The 17,141-nt window shown below is 41.0% G+C and overlaps 3 protein-coding genes across 3 annotated transcripts in view; 2 read left to right on the top strand and 1 right to left on the bottom strand.

The window, feature by feature from the left end:
• The window catches only part of LOC102004282 (histone H2B.v1-like), a 4,597-nt gene extending 4,048 nt beyond the window's left edge, over window positions 1-549 (bottom strand). The window contains exons 1-2 of the mRNA XM_005403424.2: window positions 515-549; window positions 37-298 (exon numbers count right to left, since the gene is read on the bottom strand). Coding sequence (XP_005403481.1) covers window positions 37-298; window positions 515-549 — 297 coding nt within the window. The remainder of the gene's footprint in view (window positions 1-36; window positions 299-514) is intronic.
• On the top strand, window positions 7-1,824 carry LOC102017983 (histone H3). The gene has a single exon (XM_013503790.1). The coding sequence runs from the start codon at window positions 1,406-1,408 to the stop codon at window positions 1,814-1,816; it is 411 nt and encodes a 136-aa protein (XP_013359244.1). The 5' UTR covers window positions 7-1,405; the 3' UTR covers window positions 1,817-1,824.
• A 3,794-nt stretch (window positions 1,825-5,618) lies between these two features.
• Window positions 5,619-6,377, top strand: LOC102018289 (histone H4). The gene has a single exon (XM_013503798.1). It carries the CDS (start codon window positions 5,685-5,687, stop codon window positions 5,994-5,996), a length of 312 nt encoding a protein of 103 aa, XP_013359252.1. The 5' UTR covers window positions 5,619-5,684; the 3' UTR covers window positions 5,997-6,377.
• Window positions 6,378-17,141: the final 10,764 nt, after the last annotated feature.

The following is a 17,141-nucleotide window of genomic DNA, read 5'->3' as shown; positions in this document are numbered from 1 at the left end:
CGCGACAACAAGAAGACGCGCATCATCCCGCGCCACCTGCAGCTGGCCATCCGCAACGACGAGGAGCTCAACAAGCTGCTGGGCAAGGTGACGATCGCGCAGGGCGGCGTGCTGCCCAACATCCAGGCCGTGCTGCTGCCCAAGAAGACTGAGAGCCACCACAAGGCCAAGGGCAAGTGAAGAGCTGAGTTGCTCTACAATGATATGAATTCCCGGAAAACAAAGGCTCTTTTTAGAGCCACCCACGTAGTCATTAAAAGGGCTCACAATAGGTACAATAAGTAATTTTTCGTACTTTCTTATTCGTGGGGTAAAATTTATTAGAAGTATGGCATAACAGGAACGTAATCCTAATTCTCAGGCTAGTTTATCAGGCAATTGCAGCTCATTACTGCAATCTTTCTTCAGAGGTGGAAAATCACAAGGTCTGGTAATGGAAAGAATGAATAGTCACTGAGATGCAAATATAGTTAGTGACCTAAGGAGTTTTAGGCCTGTAAGTAGTCAGTAATACCTTTGAAAGAGAATTTTGCATGTTACTGTGGCCATGTTTACCCAAAAGGCTTATACATGCTTTTAATAAACATTCTCCATTTACACATCCTGGCCCTCAATTGTAAATAAAAACATAAAACCACATTTGTTGAAGTCAAGTGGCCCTTAATCAGAACTGCTCAACCTGACTTTGAAAGGACATATGTTCTCCAGGCTATCCATAACTGGATATATTTTTTCAAAACGTTTACAGAAATAATGATGCCTTGGGTTTATGTGTGCTCTTATATCAGAACGCTATATTTTCATTGAAAGTGCTTATGTATTTTAACTTAGCATTGCTCATTTATATTGAACGGTCATACTACGTTTAGAACACGTTTCCGAGTTACCAGTTTACAAGTCAATATTTTTGCTGTGAGCTTAAGCTCTTTTCATAAAAGGGGAGTGAAAATCACTGGGCCAATAATGTCTTACGAGTTTTCAAAGAAAAGATGAAACAAAATCCAACTTTTGGGGCCCCGATTTTAAAATTTTCTTTTGTAAGCAATCTATTATCACTGTAATGACCAGGTAAAATTCTCCCAAACTCAGTGAAGGAACCTGTGAAACAAATGGCATGAGGACGCCACAAGGAACAAGTTAGAAAACAGCAGTTAAAAGAGAAGGACTAGAGAAATATGTTAATTTTTGTTTGTTTGTTTAAATGCTAGCAATGGTTAAGTGATCCGGAAGCAAAAAGAGCCACCAATGCTTGTGTTCGGAGCTGCAAGGTAACAGTTGCGTGGTCCAATCAGAATGAGACTCTCTTGATATATACATGACATCAAAAATGGCAAAGATATATACACACCCTTAGCTTTTGTGAGGCTCCATTTTCTTATCAGCCTCTTGTCTTACTGCGTTTATAATGGCTCGCACGAAGCAGACGGCTCGTAAGTCCACCGGCGGCAAAGCCCCGCGCAAGCAGCTGGCCACTAAGGCTGCTCGCAAGAGCGCGCCGGCCACCGGCGGCGTGAAGAAGCCTCACCGCTACCGGCCCGGCACCGTGGCGCTGCGCGAGATCCGGCGCTACCAGAAGTCCACCGAGCTGCTAATCCGCAAGCTGCCCTTCCAGCGCCTGGTGCGCGAGATCGCGCAGGACTTTAAGACCGACCTGCGCTTCCAGAGCTCGGCTGTCATGGCGCTGCAGGAGGCATCTGAGGCCTACCTGGTGGGTCTGTTCGAGGACACCAACCTGTGTGCCATCCACGCCAAGCGTGTCACTATCATGCCCAAGGACATCCAGCTGGCGCGCCGCATCCGCGGTGAGAGGGCTTAAAGATTTGTTTTTGAGCCATTGCAAAACTGAACCCAAAGGCTCTTTTCAGAGCCAACTACGTTTTCCATAAAAGCTGTGTAGCACTATGGTACTATTAAAATGACAGGTGCCTCACACGCATGCACAGCCCCCATCCTCGCAAAGGTAAAAGGATTAATTAGGTGGTAGTTTTGGCCTGGATTGCACTTCCTATTTTGGCACTGCTTTGGATCTGCCTGACTTCTGGGCTTAGTTACTTTGCTTATGGGACCTTTCATTTTATTTCAGTCCCCAGTCATTGTAGGCCTTATTTTCCCTAATCTTTTGGGGGCTGTAGCCGCTTCGGTTCCAGCAATTGAGGCTTTTCAGGGTCCTGCTTTTCCTCAGTGTGGACATGAGCCAGTCCATTGCCTTTCTGAGGTTTTTGAATGTTGTGGCCCTCTCACCCTTGTCCTGAGTTGAGCTCGAAGAGAAAAGCACAACATCCTCTGGCTATCCCATTATTTCTTAGGTGACCATGCTTGGAAGTGCTAGCTTGACAAAGTATTCTTTTATTAAGATCCCTAGTGCTTTGAGCTTGGCTAGAGAGAAGCCATTGCCTCCTTAGGCAAAGGTGTTGGGGGGATTCAAAGGATTTGATGTGATGATCTTAAATATAACGTGCTGGGAGGTCTTGTTCTTGGAGGCCTTGCCCCTCACCACCAATTTTTTTTTTTTTTTTTTCCTGTTGCAACGTTTCTGCTTAAAACAGAACTCTTGGAACATGCAGTTTCAGACAATTTTAGGTTTTAAGTGGCCACCCAGCTTCCAAATATAGTTGTTAAAGCCGCCAGCTTATGTGTGCAGTCATTTTATGCCATTCCCCACCTCACACTGGATGAGCTCTTTGCCTTATTTGAATTCCTACACTGAGCTCTTTAACAGCCATAGTAGTTTAGAGAGAATTATCTGCATACCTGTTCACTTTTAAGTCTGCCTAGTGGATTGTAAACACAAGTATGGAGTTGTGGCCTGCCTTCCTCCACTACTTCTCTCTCAATAGAATTTCACAGTGTAGTTCAGGCTGGCCTTCAACTCAGTGTAGTCCAAGTGTCAGCTCATCCTGCCTCAGCCTCCTGAATGCTGGAATCATAGGTGTGCACCTCCAAGCCCGGTGGGCTGCATGCAGCCATTTATACAAAAGAATGTGCTCAAATACACGTAGGGAGTTTCTAGAACTCAAACAGGATGTAACTAGAAGCTAAATTTCTCCTGTTGCTGCTTCTTTCCATCATGTCTGATGCTCAAATGTGTGTTTTCTGCACCACTGGGTTCTCTGCGCCCTGCAACTACTCTAGTGTCTGATCCTTGTTACTCATTTTAAACGAAATCAATCCTGAGGACATGGAGCCAATGAGAAATAATACCTGCTTCCAATTTATGCCTTGGATCTCTGACAGGCCCATACTCTGCATATTTTTCTAAGAATTTTAATAGTAATAATGTAGACGGATAATTTATGCTCAGCAACCATATGTAATTCAAAGTAAAGTAACATGGCATGTGTGGGTGTACAAAATAAATTGAGAAAGGCTTTATTTAAAATAAAGACCTGAGAGGGGCCATGGACTCTCAAGTGGCAAAGCAACCCTCTCTTACAAAGCAAAGATTTATAAGTGTTACAGGCAATTAGGAAGTTATGGGCCTTCTCTTCTCTGGAATCAGGTATTGGAAATTGTGGTCACTGGTCCATCCCATGTTTGCTGCTCAACAGGCTGAACTCCCCTTGATCTTGAAATGTTCTGCACAGTAAATAGATTTCAAGGGCATCATAATTACTGGGCACAGAAGAATGTCAGTAGGGGTAAAATGTCCCTTCATGGTAAAATGTTCACTGGCTTTTATATTCCATGGAACTTTTGGACATTTTCACATTTTGGACAGACAAAATAATTTGGGGAACGAAATAATCATACCCAGAGAGAAAGAACATCATTTATTATTGAGAAACATTAACAGATTTACATGTATAATATAGTACAACAGATGCAAAATTAGGATAATATATACAGCAAAGCAGAATAATGACAACTTCTTTTACCTCTTCTAGTGCTAACGGCTACATTTTCTAACAACCTGCTATGTATCTGGAGACTACAGAACTAATTCCAGGAATGTACTTAAGCATAGCAAGAGAGCATGTGGTCTGTAACCTTAGAGATACAGTTTCATTACTAAAATTGGAGAGTGTTTCTAATCCTTAGAGCATTTTACCATTCTTTAAAGTTGAAGAGATTTAGGCTTTTTTTCCAAGAAAATTTCATTAATAATCTCCTTACCTTTATCAATGAGAAAATGAGTGTCATTTATCCTTACATATCTCCATTAGATCATTGTTACTAATATAAATTTCATCACTAAATTCACAGGATTTCTTAATGCAGCTTTCTGAACATTTATGGATCATAGAATTGTTGGAGTATCTCAGGACCTTATAGAAAACTTCTCTGCCATTTTTGATGTTACTTATTTGTTTGTACATTTCATGGAAATTTGTGCCCCTTTCTAGAATGTTTTTAAATACTTGAGGTAAAATACATGGAAGTACAAAAAGAAACATTATTAACCTATCATCTACATATTTAAAAAGCAAAGTTGGTAAAATACTCACTTAATTATGTGCCTCTCTGTTAACGCATAAAATAACCAGATCTACACATCCAAGATACAACACTGTGAAAAAGAAGCGATATGTTTAAATGATATGTTGAGATATTGACAATTGAAATGTTACATGTATAGATAGTATATGTCATGTCACTTGTTTGTTATCTGAATTCATATTATGAAGAAATGTTAAGGCTTGGTCGGAAGTTACAAAAATGAAGATCAAACTTTTTGTGTGTCTGCGTTCCACAGTCCTTGAATCCTGTCTATGTATCCTACGTTAAGAACGCATCTAAGGGACACGTGCGATGAAATTGGTCTTTTCCACAGATCATGGAGAATCCCAAGCTTCTACCCAAAGGCCTTAAAATCTCAGGGATGTAATGATGAGTAAAGTATTTATCATTTTGAGGAGTTCTTAAAACTTAATTTAGGAGCATTTCTTTTAAGAAATGAATCCTGCGGGAAAAACAGTCACCATAGTGTAATACAAGATAATGTTTGATTGTTCTTAAGATGCAATTTACATATTATTCTAAATCAATATAACATATAGAAAGCATACAGCTTACCCAAGGTCACACAGCGGTTGTGTGGAGCATGCTCCTGAAACTGGATGATATGAGCCTGGCTGCATGGAGAGATAGCAAATGTTAACAAACACAGACTGGTGCTTAAGGATACAATCAAGCTATAAGCTTCGAATTCCCAAAACTAGGATCACTTACCTTCGGTATCTACCTATGTATAAATCCTCAATGCGGCCCTCAATGCTTTTAACCTGATTAACTTGTAATTCTGTAATCTTCACATACTGTCACCTCACTGTGCTTGTTTGCCAAGGAACCCTGCTTAGGTAACTACACATACATCAATCAGTAACATGGGATTCTTAGGAAGGATATGAATTGCTGAAAAATACATTTAAAACGTGTAATAAAGGACAACAGCCTGTATTATTTCATATTCTGCGAAATCTGAAGTATCACCACAGCTTCAGCCTTCTTCCTAAAGCTTTTACTAATTGGCCTTTTCCTAGCTGCCGCAGTCTCAGCTGTTACCTCTGGCTCCTCCCCTCTCCACCAATACGAGCTGGGAGGGGTGTGCAGAGGGGCGGGAACTGTGCTTCCCGCCCCCGCCCCCGCCTTGAAGTTTTCAAACAGGTCCGATACCCTACTATTAAAATTCTGCGCTGGAGCTGCTAGAGGCGTTGTGCTTTTTCTTGAGTGACTACGCTTTTGATATGTCTGGTCGCGGCAAGGGAGGTAAAGGCCTTGGCAAAGGCGGCGCCAAGCGCCACCGCAAGGTACTGCGCGATAACATCCAGGGCATCACCAAGCCCGCCATCCGCCGCCTGGCTCGGCGCGGCGGCGTCAAGCGCATCTCCGGTCTCATCTACGAGGAGACGCGCGGGGTGCTGAAGGTGTTCCTGGAGAACGTGATCCGCGACGCCGTCACCTACACGGAGCACGCCAAGCGCAAGACGGTCACCGCCATGGACGTGGTCTACGCGCTCAAGCGCCAGGGACGCACTCTCTACGGCTTCGGCGGCTAAGTCTTCTGTGTCCTGTGCTCTCAAACAAAAAGAAAAGGTCCTTTTCAGGGCCAATTATTTGTTTCACGCTAAAGAGTAACACGTTTAGTAGATACTTTATACCACAACTTCAAACTGCCAGGGTGAAAAAGCTAGTGCTGAGAGTATGCTTTACATGAAAATTGAAAGCCAAATATGTTTATAAGAAAAAGCTCCACAGTTTTTTAGGTTCTGAGAAGCCTTAAACAGAATGATGCTTGCGATAGTACCACCTATCTTACAGGTTTCGTACTCAATAGAACTGTTTGCTAACTATTTTGACAAGTGCGTATTATGGGATACTGTTTTGGTAAGGACTACTTGTAACGTGACAGTAGTGATCTAGAGAATAAAAGCACTTGACCTTTTGAATATGTACTTAAGGCTGAGAACTACAAGTTTTTGCAGTTTTTTTAGTTTAATCTTTCCCTCTAGCAAGTTGGAACCAGTGTTGTGGCATTCATTATATAGGATAACCTCCTCTTCAGGCAAATTCTGCATCTTTTTCCCTCTTAACCTATTGCCCATCTGCCACAGGATGATGCAGCAAGAACCTTGCCAGACACCAGCTGTTGGTCTTAACAGCCTCTCCATCTGTGAGAATAGATTTTGTTTCATTATTAATTGCCCAGTCTCCGTTGTTCTGTTATGGCAAATGTCTTTACTATGGTAAGGGCTCGATAAATGTCAGCTATTTGCTCTTTTCATATAACTCCCTTAACCCATGAGTTATTTCAGCTGTCTCTTACAACCAACTCTAATAATTTCACCATCGTTATTGCTAGAACCTGGCTTTTTTTTCCCTTGCTTTCCACTTTTTAATCTCATGAAATCCGTTATTCACATTACAGTTTAAAAGATGCTTATAATCCTTATACTGTGCTATGACACAATATTCTGGGTGCATCTTTGTGGCACATAATTTATCACGTTTAACCTTCACCATCATAGTTTAACATTTTGTCACTAGTATCTTAGCACACAAGCCTATTTCTTTAGCATAAACTCCTCTCTGTAAAATGTGTATATATATTTTCTCAGCAGCAGTACTTACCTTGGCCTGGAACCTTTATTTCCTAGATTTTTGGTTGCTTTAATGAATCACCTAGTCAGGATCATGTAATTTTGGTTTTATTTTATTTCTTCACAGCATCCACAAGTCTGTATTTGAAGTATTCTGCTGAAGGGTCAATTTGTTTATTATTTTTCTCTGACCAGGATATTTTAGCCCAAGACAGCTAACTATTTATTGTTGTGCCTCACACTTGGCACAGAAGAATTATAACAGTTTTAAAACCAGAATGGAAACTTCAACTGCTCTGTTTGTTTGCTTTGTATCCCCTGGCCCATTTGCTTAAACTTCTATCACTTTTCACTGCCATTTCACTCCAGTCTGTCCAGTCGCCTGCCACTAAAAGCCAACTAATCAACTCAGTCTTTGTTCAGAATCTTTCTTCAACTTTTCATGACCTACGTAATAAACCTAATCTCGTTATTTGGCATATAGACCTTTCATGACTTTATAACTTCATCTTTACCAGAAGGAAAACAACACATTGTGGGGAGGGGGCGTTTATTAAACCTGTTTCTCAAGGGAAATTTTTAGTAAGGTGAATTTGTAGGTCTTACCCCAGACCTAATGAAACAGAAACACTCTGATTGGGACTAGTATAGTTCTTTTAAGAAGCCTTAGCAGGTGGTTCTTGTGTGCAGTGCAGTTTGAGAATCACTTCGCTATGTCCTTCTACATAATTCTGTGCTTGCCACTAGAATATGAGTGAATGGCTACTGACCGACAGCCTCCAGTGGGCTCCTTTTGTCTGTCCAGAATGTTCTTGTATGAGACACTACAGATGCCTAATGAAACCTCATTACCTTTCCTTTCTCTCTAATACACCTTTGATTTTGCTTAGTTAACCCTTTATTTTGAGCCTTGTGATCTGGAGGAGGTAGAGGTCTGGCATGCTATTTTAAGAGTCTTGTCATGGATTGACAGAGAGCATTGTGTTGCTTTCTCAGTCGCTACACTTGTACCATGTCTGGAAGAGGCAGAGAAGGCAATGAAGGCAAAGGTGTGGTGAAGAGTCCTATTTTTTATGAGTTCTGAGTGGCACAGTGTCTCTTGGTTCTTGCCAGAGACACCTGGGATGTTCTACACCCATGCTAAGGACTGAACCCTGGGTCTTTGCTTGGAGCTATATCCCCATCCCATTTTTTTTTAAGACAGTCTTGTTAAATCAGTACATTGCCCATGCCAAACTCCCACCTGTGATCCTATTGCAATTCAACATGTGGTCCTCCTGACTCACCTTCCTAGGGACACCAGGTGTGCACCAACATGCCAGACCTGCCAGCACCCTCTTGTACCAGGTCTTCCACACATTCCTGAGCCCCACATGGGCCAAGTCTTAGTTTATTATTAGGAAGATCACCAAGGACCCAGAGACAGGTTCTGTGCTGGCTTTTCTTCAGGTTTAATCTGCAAAATGTGAAGAAACAAAAAAATGAGTATCAGACAAACCTCCGAGTACAACAGGAAAAAGCATTTCCAACTTCTCGGCTGACATACTCAAAAGGAACTTTTTTTAAAAAGATTTTTATTAAGTTTACAGATACATTTTAGGTTTACATAATGATCTCATTCATTATAGGGAATTTGTGCCTGCATACCATATAACTTGATTCTTTTTTTCTTCCCATTCCCCAACCCTTCTTTCAACCTCTCTTCCCTTCTTTATTTACAAAAGCTTTGTTTTCCTTATTTCTCGAAAGGAAATTTTAAGCTTTCCTAAATATTGTCTTAATCTCTAAATCAAATTGTATAGAAATATTCCATAGTTATCACTAAAGCACATAAATCCTGGAATGCTACTGGAATATTCTCTATTGCAGGAAATATTCTATGCTTCTCAACCATAAAAAAATACCATTATGGTGATAGTTTACAAAACATACATCCTTTCCCTGACGTAAACATTCCTCACCTCATCATTTTTGAACAGGTAGCTAAAAGAAATCAAGAATTCAGTTCTAAATCTCTTGCTCTGCTTTGGACATGTAAGAGAATGTTTACTATGTGAAAAACTGTTTTTGGAAGAATTTTTGGCTAAACATTTAGCAAATCCATGGTGTGTCTTTACCTGTGATTAGTGGGTTCTATTTTTAAAAGCATTAAAATTTAAAAAGACCTACAAAGCACAGAAATTTATTGAGAACACAAAAATTGTTATTATGATATGCTGTTTCCCATCAAATATCGCTATGGAAAGAAGTTAACTGGGTGGTAAAATTAAGAATGAATGTGCCTTAGGGGCTGGGGATTTAGCTCAGCAGCAAAGCGCCTGCCTGGCAAGCTCAAGGTCGTGAGTTCGGTTCCCGGTACCGAGAAAAACCAAAAAAAAAAAAAAAAAGGATGTGCCTTAAATTGATACACAAGCCAAGTTAGCCATTGTAATGGGGGCCAGATATTAAGACTGGGGTGTTATTAACTGGTGAACAATTGCTTTCCAAAAGAAGTTTTAATAAAATTGACATTCAAAATAAAAGAATACGGAACAAACAGAAGTTATTATTTAGTGTATTACTGGTAATAAAAATGAAAGGCAGAGTTCATGCAATGTTAATATGTAGTTTTCCTACCTTAAATGGAAACTATCCACATTTATTAACTGGCTGCAGTGGGTCAGAAGTCTTGTAAAAATAAAAATTATTAAGTATTTACTATATAATTATCAAAGAAACAACTGTCAGTCTACCAGTACTAAATTAACAAGGAAAGAAAGCTTCACAAATGTGGTAGAACCAATAATTTTCACATTAAGCTGCAATTTTAATCAAACAGTATCAGCACAGTCACGATCAGCTACCACTGAGAGCTTTGCCACTTGAGGTATCTGTTACGGTTTGTAAGAGGGCTAGCCTGGATAAGTTATAAGGGACAGAAAGAGGCCTGTCTCAGGTTGCTAGTCGCTTGCTATGTCCTGCCTTCTGCCTCCTGCCTGCCTGCTCTGTGATGCCTCTCTGCCTTGCCACCCTGCCTCATACCCAGCCAGCTATGAACTGAAAGCTCTATGAACTGTGAGCTAAATAAACCTTTTCTTTTAACTTTGCGGGTTGGGTATTTTGGCCTAAATAACGAGCAGAGTAATTTAGACACTGTCAAAAGGAAGCTGACACAATTTTACTGGTAGAATTTTAAATTTTTCATATTGAAAAAAAAACTTTGGGGGGTAGGGGCTGTTACCGGAGATTGACTCCAAAGCCTTCACATTGTGCTACATCCCCAGCATTTTGTTGTGTTCTGCTTCTCACCTAAGCCACTAGGTTGCCCACACTGGACTCAAACTGCTACCCGCTTGCCTTCAACTCTGATTCTAGGATTACAGTCCATGCCACTGCAACTGGCTCTGTTGGTAAATTGTATTGCACTACAGTTTTAGAAAACTTCACAGTAATGTCATTAACTCACATACATAAAAATATAACATTAACATTGGCAATGCCTTTGCTTGGCATTCAACTAATAACTTGTGTTTGTGCTACCAAGGATTTGCTATGGTTTGTGTCTGGATGCCCCCTCAAAGCCTCATGGGGTCATGGAGGGGCAGGCTTTCCTGAGGCAGTTGTATCTAGAGTTTGTGATTGGTCCATTGTCTAGTGCTGGGACTGGGGGTGTGAGTGCTGCTCCTGCTCTTGGGCTGCATACAGTATAAGGGAGGAAAAGAGGCTTGTTCCTCTCCGTCTGTTCTTGTTGCTTTTACTGTCTTCCATGGTCTTCAACCGTTGCTGCCGCCATGCCACCCTGCCTTAGAGCCAGCTGATTATGGACTGACACCGCTACAGAGACCTGAATAAAACTTTCCTCCTTTAATTTTAGGTGTCAGGTATTTTTTCTCAGCAACTAGAAAAGTAACTAAGGATTTAACCCCAGTCCTTCATACTGAGCTATTCCTCCAGTCATTTTAACTTTCAAAGTCTCATTAGCTCTCTAAATTGCCCAGGTTGGGCTCAAACTTTTTAATTAATAATGTGGAGTTAGCCACACATGCATGAACAGACACACACAGAAAAATTTCAAGGTTGTAATTGCAAATGTCTTACAACAAGATAATGCCTATAATCTCAACACTTGGGAAGCTGAAGCAATCGGGTCACTGCACGTTCCAGGTCAGCCCAGCCTAGAGAGTGAGACCCTTCCAAAACAAATAAACAAACAATGAATAAAAAGAATTGTGATTTTATTCAGAGATCACATGTCTTTTGGGGAAAGAGGGGGTTTTTTGGATGGGGGGCAGGGTCTTGCTGTGTAGCTCAGGCTGGCCTTATACTTACTATGAAGCCCAGGCTGGCCTAGAATTTACAGTGACCCTCCTGCCCCATCCTCTCAAATTCTAGAACTGTAGGCATGCTTTACCACACCTCACCAGAGAACATTAATCTCCTTCATATATTTTTACATGTACCTGTTGCTGGGGATATAGGTCAGCGGCACAAGTGCTTTCCTGGGAAGTGCAAGGTCCTGAATTTGATTCCCAGTACAAAAAAAAGAAATTGTTCTTTACATGTACCTATTGGTAAATTATGCTATATAATCACTTCAGGCTTATAGGACTGCTTGTAGACACCCTCGGATTTAGAAAATGAGGACCTAAAGTGATGCATTTCAGGAAGTTTCTTTCTGAACTGTTACTGTTTTCTTGTCTCTGGCTCCCTATTGTTTCACCAAGACCTACCATAGAAATTAAAATTTCTCCTCCTCCTCCCAATGCAAGTACTAGAAGACAGAGCTGCTTTTCCACCACTAAGCCGTAAACACTAATAATGCTCTAATCTTCCAGCAACCTGTCTTCATCTTGGGGCAGGCCATAAACTTTCTGACCTATCTTGTTTGAGAGATCACAAGATCCTAATACCAGGTGTCCTGCTCCATCCCCTGAACGGATGACTGCTGCACACAAGAGCCAAGAAAAATCTGCATTGACCTTGTGGTTTCCCCCATGCATTATAGCATCATTCAATTTTGTCCAATCCTATTTCATCCTATTTCATGGCAGCCCATGATTCATGGACCCTAAATAGAAAAAGGCGTATTTATTTTTGGTTTGATCTTCCTTGTCTCCAACATACCTATGTCATATAAAACTATGATCAGATAAAGGTGTTATGCTTTTATTTTTAACGTGTTCCTTTTTGTTGTTGTTGTTGTTGCTTGGAGAAAATACCCAAGGCCCATAAGTTAAAGAATGAAAGGTTTATTTCAGTCACAGTTTACAGAGCTTGTACGCCATAGTCAGCTGGTTCCAAAGCAGGGCAGCAAGGCAGAGGCACATCACAGGGCAGAAATTGCCCATGGTGTGGCAAGCAGAACACAGCAAGTGGCAAGCAGCAGCAAACGTGAGCCTCCTCTTCGCTTTTTATCCCAAGCAGGCTATAAATCTTTTTGGTTGTGCCACCCACACACATGGTGAGGCTTCTTTCTTCAGGCAGTCCATTCAGCCACTCCCAGAACTATGCTAATTCCAATCAGAGGACTAATTTATGACCACACATCCTTAATCCCAGTATCACACACCCTACATCCAACCACCTCCAAGAAAGTCCCACCTATAAGAGCATGAGGGGGCTGGGGCTTTAGCTCAGCGGCACAGAGCCTGCCTAGCAAGCACATGGTCGTGAGTTCGATTCCTGGTACCAGAAAAAAAAAAAAAAAAAAACAGAGCATGAGGGTTTGACAGACATCTAGACATAAGTCATAACATCTGTCCTTTGTTGCTTGGGTTTTGGCCATGACCCTTTACAATGGACAAAGAAAGAGTTCACCTCTTTCTTCTGCAGAATATCTAATCTAAGTAAGATGAATGTAATTTCTGAATGATCAGTGCTTTTCTGAAAAAAAAAAAAAAGTAAAAATTTTGCTTCATTATTTCTCTACATCCTCCCTACTGCATCTGCCCAGAGTAATTATTGATATTTCATATCTGGAGGTTTTTACTGAAAAATTAGAGATATTTTCTAGAGTTTGGTAGTTCCCCAATGTTATGGAATGATATACTTTACAAGTTCGAGCAGTCTACAAATGAGACGAGATGGCGGATGTTCAGAGTGGTATGGCTGTAGATGAGAGTCTACAAATAAGACCATGGAAAGGATAGTCACAAAAAGCAGAGAATTCTGTTACCATAAGCTTCTTACACAGAAAAACACAAAAATAGAGCAACTGAATCTGTTTACTATCTGGCAACAATGTACTTCAGTAAACAGGATTTTTAAAATTCGATTAAACATATACACACCCAGAGTACAGAAAAGCAAGAAAAAAGTAATTGCTTAGTTATTATAAATTCATGCATTAAAATTTTTCTGTTGGCCATAACTGTACCCCATTTCACATAAGGACATTATCAAAGATAACTAGATTTTGAGGGGAGAAGAGGGCAGGGAGAAGAGGTCTAGCTACACTGCCCAAACTTGCCTCAAAATTGAGATCCTCCTGACTCAGCTTCTCAAGGAGCTAAAATTACAGGCACATTATCCTATGCCTAGCTGATCACTAGATATTTAAATTAGAGGAATTTGTTCATAGAGATGGAACTTGAAGCAATGAAAAGATGATCAAAGAAAGAAAATAGAGGGGATTTCAAGTGAAAAAGTTGTGGGTGTGAAATACTAATAGAAACGAAGATTAATTTGTGTTGCTATTAGCGTCTGTCAATGTGAACAACAAGCAACAATCATGAAAGGACACTACAATCTTTCATTTGCCCCAAAGCAATGCAGAGCCAAAGATCAATCATTCTTATCATGTATATTTAAGTTTGCTTATGGCAGAATGACCAGAAGAATGTGAGTTGGAACTAGAGAAACCAGAGTTAGGAAACTGAATACGAAGCAATAAAATCACCCCAGCTGAGAGAAGATCTAGAGCACATGCAGAGAAAATAGAACACATACTGAGAATTCTTTAAAAATGAACCTGAAGCCAGACATGGTAGAGCATGCCTGTAATCCTACCATTCAGGAGGTTGAGGCAGGAGCATTGCATTGAGTTGGAGAACAGCCTGGGTTACATAGTGAGTTCAGGGCCTGCCTGAGCGACACAAGAAGACCCCAACTCAAAAAAAAAAAAAAAAGAAGAAGAAGAACCTGAGTTTTCAACTGATTGAAAGAAAAATTAAGGCCTCCACACAGAAACATTACATAAGCCTCCACCACTTAAAAGAAGTCAGGCAAGTACTGTAACAAATGGTGCAAGGGGAAGAGACCAGGTGAGACCACCAAGCTTATGTAAAGGAACCATGGCCTGGAATTTATTGTGCCTGGGTACAGGACGACAGAAGCTGAAAAGACCGTCTGTAAGGAACAAAGAGAACTGTTTGCCTTTCATAAGGACTGAAAGAAGGCAAGGGAAATTAGGTGGTAAGATTTTAATAAATATCTATGGTCAAATTTCTCTGGCTGTTTTGCATCTCAGTGGGCAACGTCCTTGAAGCATCCAGTGTGAATTTTCAAGTGGCTGTAGATGTCTCCAAATGTCCTGGGACTAGCAAGATTCCTTGCTCTCTCTCATCTCTTGTGCTAATTTATCCTGTGTCTGTGGATGACAGCCTAGGTGCTTAACTGAGTTACATGCTGAGAACAGTTTCTCTGCTGCCAAGTCGGTTGGGGTCTGGGAGAGTTAGGTCCTACTTGAACCTTACAATTACTAAGTACATAGAAGGAACGAAGCACTGCTTGCAAGGTGGTTCTGGAAGCTACTTTTATGTCAGACCTATGCCCTACACAAAAGTGCCCTCCAGCAGCAGAGAGAATATGAAAATGACCCTCCCTCTTCTATGCTGTCTTCAGTCTTTCCTCATCCATCCTCCAGCAGTCACTGTAAGCCAACTTATCTGCTGAAAAAATTGTAGGAAAGGGACAAAAACGTTTTAAAAGTTCACCTTCCCTTGAAAAGCAGTGCTTGGTCTACAGCCATACCACCCTGAACGCGCCCACTCTCTTCTGAAAATCAGTGCTTGTTCAAGGTAGAGTCATATGAATTCAAACTGACATAAGTCAGGGTAAGACTCTGAAAGGTCAAAGACCGCTTTCTGTTGCATTCTTTGTGGCTTGGAAATGGAATGGCTCACAGTGAGCTAAAAAAAAAAAAAAAAAAAACGAAACAAAACAAAACATGGACACTGCTTCTTGTTCAATGAGCCTAAAAAGGAACTGAATTCTACCACTTTTCCATAACAGACAGGGTAAAAGGTGATGAAAATCAAGGAATCAAGAAGCCTCTGTTGGAGACCCACGTCCATTTCATTTACTGACAACAAATGGTCATTTCAGTTCAGGAGGTTTTTCTAAGTCAAAATTTTCTCAACTTTAAAGTAATCATTTTATTTACACCTAATGTAAGAGCTTTGCAATGAGACCCAAATAAGACACTTTATAAAGGCTTTAAGAACACTAAAATAGAGATGTGTTGGTCATTGTGATTGCTCTTCTTGATTGTGGTATCTCATCCTCAGTAAGAGCCTCTCATTCTGGCACTACAGACCTCCCTGATTTTTCTGTCATTCCTGCTGGGTGACTCTGTTATTTAAAACATATATTCATTTTACCATTTCACATTCCCTGATGATTACAGTTATCCTTCTCAACCAAGCCACTCTGACAAAGGGTTTTCTGGCTTTCTTCAGAAAGAAAAAATAATGAGGTACAGCACTGGCTTGAAGAACTTGAAATCCAGCTTAACAGAGCTGGAAAGATAGTCCTGGCCACATTCCTCCCATTTTTTAATAGAAAGGTTTAACTAAGATACGAAATTTAATAAACTCTTACAGAATAAGTACACAGGAGAAAACAAATGAAGATGAATAGGCATTTCAATCAGGAGGGATTTTCAGGTTTCTGCTGCTCAAGATTTCAGGGCATATGTTGGACTGTGCACTGTACGAAACATATACGGGCGATCTTAAAACAGTAGTTTTAAAGGACATAGGGGGAAATGATAGTGATCAAAAAATTTCACAATATATTTGATGAAACAGAAAATGGCAGACCATCCAAATCAGTTCCTCCCCATAGCCCATTTTCTTTGCCATAGTAACTCCAACTTGACCACCTTACTTGCAAACCATGCCGCTTTCAAAGGTTTGTTTCTCACTGTCCACACACCAAACAGATGGGGGAAACAGCTAATCATGGCTCCCTGGAGGCCCTAAACATCCGGTTGGAAGCAACACGGGACAGAAAATATTAGATAGCGAAACTACAGAAACGCTCCTTAAATTTCTTACTACACCTTTTAGTATCAGGAGAGTAGCGATAATTACGCAAAGTAAAGACGAGTACCAACTATTCAAATAATCTCCAAAGCAAAAAAAATTCACAACTTCGGGGTGGGGGGGGAACAGGCTTCTCGTCCTTCCACTACGCACAAAGCAAGACAAACGACAGTGGTTTCGGTTTCTCTGGCCACTTCCCGGTACACACAGGAAGTCTGAAATACCTCAAATTCTCTGATGTAACATTTTATGAGGAGGCAGAACAAAAATCCAAATACATTCTGATTGGCTGTAGAACCAGCCATACGGACCAATAAGAAAACACTTTGGACAACAGTGCTTAACTACCATACCTCCCTCCGATTGGCTTAGAGTTCCACTCAAACTACCGACGCGCGAAAAACAAATTTGCGCCCTGTCTGGCCTAGTCATTTCTGTACTCACCCATTACCCTCAGTCTGGTTCAGTCTCATCCCAGAAGTAATCACTGCTAACAATTCTAGCCCAGCGCATGTATCCTTGACTCCACAGGCGGGGCAAATCACAGCCCACACCGAAACAGAGCGTAACTACTCAGGCCAATACTGATGCGCACCACGCCGCACCTTACCTCCTGCCGGCCCATGAGCTGCCTTACAATAGGGCACACCTGGCTTACTTTCAAGGGTATAGGAAGTGCCAAAAACGACTCCCCACTAACCGCACGGAATAAGAATAGGGGACACTGGGGCTACTCACGAGTTTCTGTCTACCTATGCGTGTGCAAGCCATGCGTACAGGCAAACAAGTCAGCCAATTATTCAACAAGGCACAAGTTTATAAAATGTGACTTAAGTGTTCAGCTCTTTTGACTGATATC

Source organism: Chinchilla lanigera, unplaced genomic scaffold (genome assembly GCF_000276665.1).
Source record: "Chinchilla lanigera isolate Chin_1 unplaced genomic scaffold, ChiLan1.0 scaffold00082, whole genome shotgun sequence".
Lineage (NCBI taxonomy): Eukaryota > Metazoa > Chordata > Mammalia > Rodentia > Chinchillidae > Chinchilla > Chinchilla lanigera.
The sequence above is the reverse complement of the archived record's forward strand: the minus strand, read 5'-3'. Positions and strand labels throughout refer to the sequence as shown.

What these genes read in the sequence shown, in the direction of transcription:
- LOC102017983 (XM_013503790.1), top strand. Translation starts at nt 1,406, where the DNA reads ATGGCTCGCACGAAGCAGACGGCTCGTAAGTCCACCGGCGGCAAAGCC.
- LOC102018289 (XM_013503798.1), top strand. Translation starts at nt 5,685, where the DNA reads ATGTCTGGTCGCGGCAAGGGAGGTAAAGGCCTTGGCAAAGGCGGCGCC.